At 44.4% G+C, this 7,198-nt stretch overlaps 1 protein-coding gene across 5 annotated transcripts in view; it reads right to left on the bottom strand.

The window, feature by feature from the left end:
- Positions 1 to 972: 972 nt before the first annotated feature.
- LOC139412871 (tensin-1-like) overlaps positions 973 to 7,198 on the bottom strand; it is a 192,228-nt gene continuing 186,002 nt past the window's right edge. For all 5 annotated transcript variants that reach the window (XM_071159660.1, XM_071159664.1, XM_071159662.1 and 2 more), the window contains 10 exons: positions 6,988 to 7,060; positions 6,268 to 6,884; positions 5,849 to 6,064; positions 5,600 to 5,695; positions 5,362 to 5,511; positions 5,081 to 5,113; positions 4,404 to 4,572; positions 4,155 to 4,223; positions 4,000 to 4,029; positions 973 to 3,836 (listed from right to left, as the gene is read on the bottom strand). In XM_071159660.1, the coding sequence (XP_071015761.1) occupies positions 3,707 to 3,836; positions 4,000 to 4,029; positions 4,155 to 4,223; positions 4,404 to 4,572; positions 5,081 to 5,113; positions 5,362 to 5,511; positions 5,600 to 5,695; positions 5,849 to 6,064; positions 6,268 to 6,884; positions 6,988 to 7,060 (1,583 nt within the window). In that variant the 3' untranslated portion in view covers positions 973 to 3,706. The remainder of the gene's footprint in view (positions 3,837 to 3,999; positions 4,030 to 4,154; positions 4,224 to 4,403; positions 4,573 to 5,080; positions 5,114 to 5,361; positions 5,512 to 5,599; positions 5,696 to 5,848; positions 6,065 to 6,267; positions 6,885 to 6,987; positions 7,061 to 7,198) is intronic.

Raw genomic sequence — 7,198 nt, 5'->3', positions numbered from 1 at the left:
TCTGACCAATCAGTTCTTTAGACCGAATCCTAACCTGGAACTGAAATGTGTAAGTAAAATGTTTGGATAAATCTCCCACTGACACCAAGACATTATTAATGCAAGTCAGAATAGTGTGGTGGACAGATCTCAAGTGAGGATTGGTCTCTGTGTTTATAAGAATGCCTAGATCAGTGTTTCCCAACTCCGGTCCTCCAGTACCCCCAACAGCACAACTTTTTGTTGTAGACCAGGACAAAAACACCTGGTTCAACTTGTCAAGGGCTTGATGATTAGTTGACAAGTAGAATCAGGTGTGCTTGTTCAGGGCCTCAACAACAATCTGTACTGTCGGGAGTACTGGAGCACTGATCTAGGGCGAGTTCGTACATTCACTCTGGCTATCTACTCAGAATTTCAGAGCACTCTTGTCTGAAAGCGCAGAATAATTTATGAATTTACGAACGCTCAACACCTGTTGAATATGACTGGTGTCAGTAAACATCGGCAAAAAAGCTTAATTCATTGTTGCCAGCAGCACAGTTACAGTCACCAACGCTCTGGGTAACTTGAGAACAGTCTAACCAGCTTTGCTAGGGTGAGAAAAATGGTCAGAGTGAGGTGTTCTCTCATTTATGCCTGGAAGTAGCTAGCATGCTAGCTAACTTTAGCCAGCGAGCCTGAGTGCTTGACTGCCGTTGTGTGGTCAGAGCGCTCTCGGATCAACCCTACTCCTCGGCCAGAGCGTCCAGCGTGCGCTCTAAACACTCCGAGAGCGAAACACTCAGAATTTATGAATGGACAATCTGACAACGCTCTGTATTTACGAATGCCCAGAGCGCACTCAGAGTGAATTTATGAACGCACACCTAGGTAGTCATAGCCATAAAGATCATACAATTCAAAACATAACGCTATGGTCATAAGCGATGAGACACAGTTAAGATGACTACACACAATGAGTGAGAAAATGAACGCTCAAACAACCTTATGTTTTACTGTAACAGATTTGTATTGCTTTAATGTTGTTTTTTCTCCTCAGGAACAGGTAAGCCATGACAGTATAATGCAAATGAAGAAAAAAAAAACATAAGTCCCTTCTGTACATCCTTAGTAGTACATTCACACACTCTTTAAGTCCCGTCTGTACACTGAACTCCTCCACACACCTCCACACACAAATACATTCCATTTCCATTGGTTAACACTGACTGACAGCCATGTAGCTTGAAATGTTGAGGACTTAAAAAAAAAAAACATACCAGCAAATAAAGAATAAATAAGGAGAATAAATAAATTATGTTACTTGTGAGAGGGCCACAGTTTGGACATCGGGGTGACTATAGCTAGACGTAGTAGCTCAAATAAAAGAGATTTGAAGAATTGTAGACAACATTTTGCCTTCACTGATATTCACATGAAATGAATAATAAGTAATTGTTTGCATCTCTGCATCTGTTGTATGGTTGTGGTATTCCATTGGTAAGTGCTTGGTATTTCTAAACGGGTTAACAATAGTCTCAACTCCATTCCGTTGCAATGGAGAGGGCGAGAGAGAGAATAGAGAAGTTCATATATAATGGTGGTGTTAGTGGTATGTGGGTCTGCATATTTACTGGCAACAGAAGGAACATTTATGAATTCATTCGGCTTAGCAACACAATTTCCTTGGAAAAAAGCCAAACATGTAGACACCATAGAAATGATGTGTTTGAATCTTTGGCAAATCATAATGTCGGTATGATGGGTTGCACATTGCTGTTTACATATTGCATTTAAGGTCGGCTTCTAAATTAAATGTCCTCATGCTTCCCTTATAAAAACGTTTTTTTTTTTAAAGAACATTTCATCTTTTCATAATATGGTAAATCCGTATTCAAGAGCTGACCCTAAAACTGGCAACAACATCTGCCAGGTAACTGATATTATTCGCTGTATTATGGCAGCGTTTAAGACAAACTTGAACATTATGTTGGTCTACCACCCAGATGGTTTTGTCCATGCATTTTTCCTGTAAAAATCATATGCTTTCATCCCATACATGCCTAACCTCAATCTCTGAGAACGCGAAGAAGAAGAAACATGACGAGCTAGAACAAACATACATGTACTGAGTAATGTACACCATATATATCCAAAAGCCTTTCAAAACCTCCCGACTTTGAAATCATTAGCCAAAATAAGTATTTTTTCTCAATCCTTAAGGTAATCTTCTTTATGTAGACTGTACAATATATGTATATATGAGTTATCATGGAGGAACAAAGCAACAAAAATAAATATATTTTTTTTTAGCTATGTCACCTTTCAAAGTAGTATATCTATATACATTTGATATCAGTATCATTTTTCCTTAGCTTATGGAAGATGGGTGAGTGGTGTGTGTTTGAGAAGCAGGCATTTACACACAGTGTGACAACCTCTACGTTTGTCTAAAGGTATGTAGATGCGATCTGGTGAGAGGATAAATTCCCTTTTGGTTAAAAATTAAAGACGACCTTGCTTGATACAGTGAAACCCTGCTGCAAGATTTTAAAAAATATCGCATCTCACCATCGAGTAACTACTTCAACAAAAGGCTGTCTACATGTTCTTTTTTCTTTTTAGGACTCTTTAGTAGAGTCCAAAAATGGTTTATAATATCATGCAGTCTCTAACAAGGCAAACAACCTCTGTTTTCTTGTCTTAGGGTTAAAGTCTTCATAGAACACAGCGTAGAATGGCCGTTTTGGTGATGTTTAGAGGGAGGGGGTGCAGTTGGACTAAAACATGCAGGACAGTGCCTAGGGCCCAGGGCTCAGACCAGTCCCTGGAGTTTGTTTCCAGTGTGTTGATTAGCAGTGTCTGTGAGCAGCCAACAGGTGAGGATAAGTCTGAGTCAAGCAGGATTGAGTTCAAACATGGATAATCGGCACCACCGTGTGGACAGGAGGAGTGACAGCAGTAGATTTACCAGCTACCTTTCCACAGGCCAGAGTAATCCATCTCCCACATCTGAAATCAATCAGTGCGCTCCAGGATCGACTGGTCAAGTCTGGACCTAACATAAGCAATGTGTTTTATGAGAAGGTTGATCTGCTCTGTGAAGTTGAGAACAGTTTATTTTTCTCGCTGTTGAGCCCTTTACAACGTACAACAGGCCTGGGAAATGTCCACTCGAGGGTTCACAAATGACTTTAGTGGACCAAGCTTAAAGATCGAGCTAACATGCAAAATGTCTTCTTAAATATTCTTTAGTAAGAAGCCACTGAGGCAAACTATTTTTCTGAAGACAGAATAAAGTTCAAGAAGAAAGCATTCTTTCTGTTTTTGTCTGTTTCATTTCAACAGTCCCGTTGTAAAAAAGAAAAACGGAGAAAACCTACAACGCCTTAAACTGACCGTCTAATAATGACATACTTGTTCTGAGTGCTACCTTTGGTAAATCAAACCGAAAACCTGATAAATGTCAGTGTCCTTTTCTCCCACTGATACTTAGTTTAGCACACAGCTCCTCCACCTTCTTCCTCCACCAGCTCGAGACACATTATCACTGTCACCACTCCAGCCACAACTTCCTCTGACGCCATCTTGGATTACCTCCAAGTCCTTCGAACATAAAATCTCGCAGAATAAAACAAAGAGAACATATCTCAACAAAAAGAACAGAAGAAAATAATGAAACACAATCCAAAATTATGAAAAAAAATGGAAGACCAAAAAAATGACTGCCAGGGGTTCGTTGGTTTCATCGCCTCATGACTTTGGAGACGAAGTTGACGATGGCTGAAGCAGGCTGGTCGGGGTCCAACTCGGCAAACAGGTGGCTGACGTTGTCCGTTGTGCTTCCTTGTTTACGTGCCACGAAACCAAACAGTCTGAAGTTTAAAGAGAAATAAAAGCCTGGTTTGAATATGTAGGAGATGGTTCATGATTTGATGTAGTTATTTATAGGCCTATGTGGACCATGGGACTTATTTGTCCCATCTAGTTAATGACCTATTCTATGTATAATAGAGTGATTTGAGTTGTGAGACCTACTTTGCCGTTCCACCTCCTTCCTTGCTCCACCTGTGAAGATGACATGTGACAAATTAATTTTGGAGGAACAATCAACAAATCTTCCCTATGTAGGCTACATTTGCACTATTTTCACTACTTTAGCACAGCAGAAAGATCTGGTCTCAAACACTTACTTCCTGTCCTGGGGGTCAATGTCGCAGTAGGTGACAGTGTTGATTGGGTAGTGCCTTCGGAAGAAGACCCTAGGGCAGGAGAAAACTCAGAATTAGTGTTGGAAATCTCAGTTTGTCACCAAGCTAGCTCAATACAAGTAAAACAGTTTGACATGCTAGTATATCAGTCAGAATCAATGATTGAATACTGGCAGATTTCTATGACTCTGACTATGGGTGTAGGGTGCTGTTTCCATGGTTACTACTCACTTCCTCTGGCTATCCGTGAGGGTGATGCCCTGCGACGACACTTTGAAGTGGACGGTTGTTGCCACGGGCAACGGATTGACGGCCACCGTTTCGCTGATTGCCTTGGCAACGGCCTGAGGACCGGTCAGAGACTCCATGTCCACAGAGCTGATGTAAAGAACATTGCATCCTGGGAGAGAACAAAAAAAATGGTGCAAATCAGTCACTGTTGAAAATGAAGCAGTGAAGGAGTTCAACTACCAACAATTAGTGCAATCATTTGAACATGTTGTGGATAAGTGTTGAGAAACAGATCGAGGCAACAGCTGGCTGTATATTAGTGGCTCCATATGTTTCCTTTCTTCTCCGATCAGAATGCTCAAACCATGCATTTGTTGGTAGGTAGTGCCATGCTATCTCTACCAAAGAGAACAGAACACACGTCCAATCCAGAAGACAATGTTTCAAACCTCACAACAGCTGCCCTGCATAAGACCTAAAGAACAGCGTTATAGAAACACACTTCACTCGTTTGAGTGACAACCATGACAAGCAAAGGTGTGACTAAGGCAGGCATGGTAGTGAGAGGGAAGCTTCTGTGGTGACCATGCAGAGCTGAAATATCAGATCGGGGAGTGTGGGGACAAGGGGGTTAATAATGCCAAAATAGAACCCAAAAAACACAGTGCAGTATTTACCATGGGCCTCCTCGGGGACTTGTTGCTGTGCTACTGCAACATAACAGGGTATCCGAGCATGAGAGGAGAAACTAAACCACTGTAGTACATGAAAACTATGTATTTGTGTAATTGCATAGTAATTACATAGGTACTACAGTGGTAAAAGTAAAACAGAATTTGTCCGATTATTATTCGTTTGTTGTTATACGTATCTACTGTTGTAATAGAAGGCTTGGAATGGATTGATGATCAACTGAAAGAGAATGGGCTGAATAATGCAGGGTGCAGTTTGTCCTCACCTGCTCCTTGTTTCACCAGCTCAGCCACTGTCTCAGTGGGAGTGTCCAGCTCCAGGGCCTCCTCATTGGGATCTTTGCTGGGGATCATCAGCTTGCAGGGCAGGGCCAGAGGAGTCATCGAGTGTTGGTACACCAGGGCAGACAGACATCCTGCACACACACATGATTAGCAAGTGTACTTACTTGCTGGAGGGCTAATGAATGAGTTCTCTGTTGAATATGCATGTTTGGAACTCACCAAAGTAGGGTTCGTTGGGACAGCCCTTCAGACGCACGCCTCTGGGGCTCGTCTCAATCAGGAAGTGCCTCACCAACTCGCTCGTGATGTCACCAACTGCCAAAAAACAAAACAGTAAACACATCCTTTAATCAAAGGTCTCTGATCGAAGGTCCGTTTTTGCACTTTCACTCCTAATGATTAAGGTTGGGATTTGGGTTAGGGTGATCTGATCCTAGACCTGCGACTAAGATTAAAGATCTACTGTACCTTTCTTGTTGGCCTGGGCGGTGGGAGGTGGGCAGGCCACCTTCATGGCCAGGCCGTAGGCCCCTCTGAAGGAGTGGCTGTCCCTGATGACGAAGGCCCCTGGCTCCCTGTCTCTCAGCAGACTGATGGCCTGCTCTCTGGAGATGTCTGGCTTGTACCAGAACTTAGACGTGTCCTGGACAAACTTCACGTTCAGCCTGATGTCTGGACTCTGGTCTGTAGAAGTAGTGACAATGGTGAAAGCAATGAAATAGGGATGATTCTGAGACTTTCGTCCATCAAAATAAGCACTGATTGACTGTACAGTTTCTGCTGTGCATGATTGAGTATGACCGCTCACTTGGCTAGATCTGAATAGATTGAATAGTTAGGCAGAGACTAGGGCTAGATGCTATTTAGGATTGGACCTCCTCTCTCACCATAGATGGAGAATTTGGAGAGGTCGGGTAGGGTGTGAGAGGTGGACACACTGGGCGTGCTGCCTCCACTGGGAAAGGTGGGTATGGTGGTCTTCCCATCCAGAGTCCCATACGACAGCCCCACATTGGACCTCTCTCCACTGGGCATCCGCCTCTTCTCTGGAAGCATCGGCTGGGGCGACACTGGGAAGGAGGGCGTGGGTGGTGCCCCCTGTCTGTCATCGGGCGTAGTGTGGCCACTGGCCATCGGGTGGCGCCCCATCAAAGGGCTAGGAGGGACGGCGGCGGTTCTGGAGCCTCTTGAGGGGATCACAGGGCTGCCGGGGACTTGCACCCTGTTTCCATTGGGCGGTGTGGGGTGACGAGCCAGACCCGGGCTGGCCTGGTTGGCCAGGCGGCGCTGGAGGGCGGGGCTTGGTGGGGTGTTGGTGGCCACCGTGCGGTGGAGTGTGTTGGGGCTTCCGGGGACGGTGTGGAGGGGGCCCACGACGCTGACCTGGGATCCCTCAGGGGAGTGGGGGCTGTAGGACGGAACGGGGGTGTGCTGGGCACTCTCCAAGGGGTGGGAGGGGAAGCCGGAGTCAGCCTGGAGCCGAATGGAGGAAGTCATCCTCATGCTGCAGAGAGAGAGAAACACTGAGCTGTAACCTAGGACTATCTTTATTTCTCTTATTTCAAGAGTTTCCAAACTCTGTGCCCCAGGAACAGTACAGTACTCACCCGTCTGGGCTGTGGATGGGACTACTGGAAGATATAGGATCATTTAGGGGGTGTCCACCATAACCACGACCGTCTGTAGTGAAAACACACACACATATATTATTATTACACTGTTATTGGCAGGCTAAACAGGGAGTGAAAGGGATGCTGTTATGAGGGGGACCGACAGAAACCTGGCGAGGTCATTCCCAAAACAGTACAAAAAGAAAAT

The sequence above is a fragment of the Oncorhynchus clarkii genome, chromosome 7 (assembly GCF_045791955.1).
Source record: "Oncorhynchus clarkii lewisi isolate Uvic-CL-2024 chromosome 7, UVic_Ocla_1.0, whole genome shotgun sequence".
NCBI lineage: Eukaryota > Metazoa > Chordata > Actinopteri > Salmoniformes > Salmonidae > Oncorhynchus > Oncorhynchus clarkii.
This window is presented reverse-complemented; position numbering and strand designations above follow the sequence as displayed.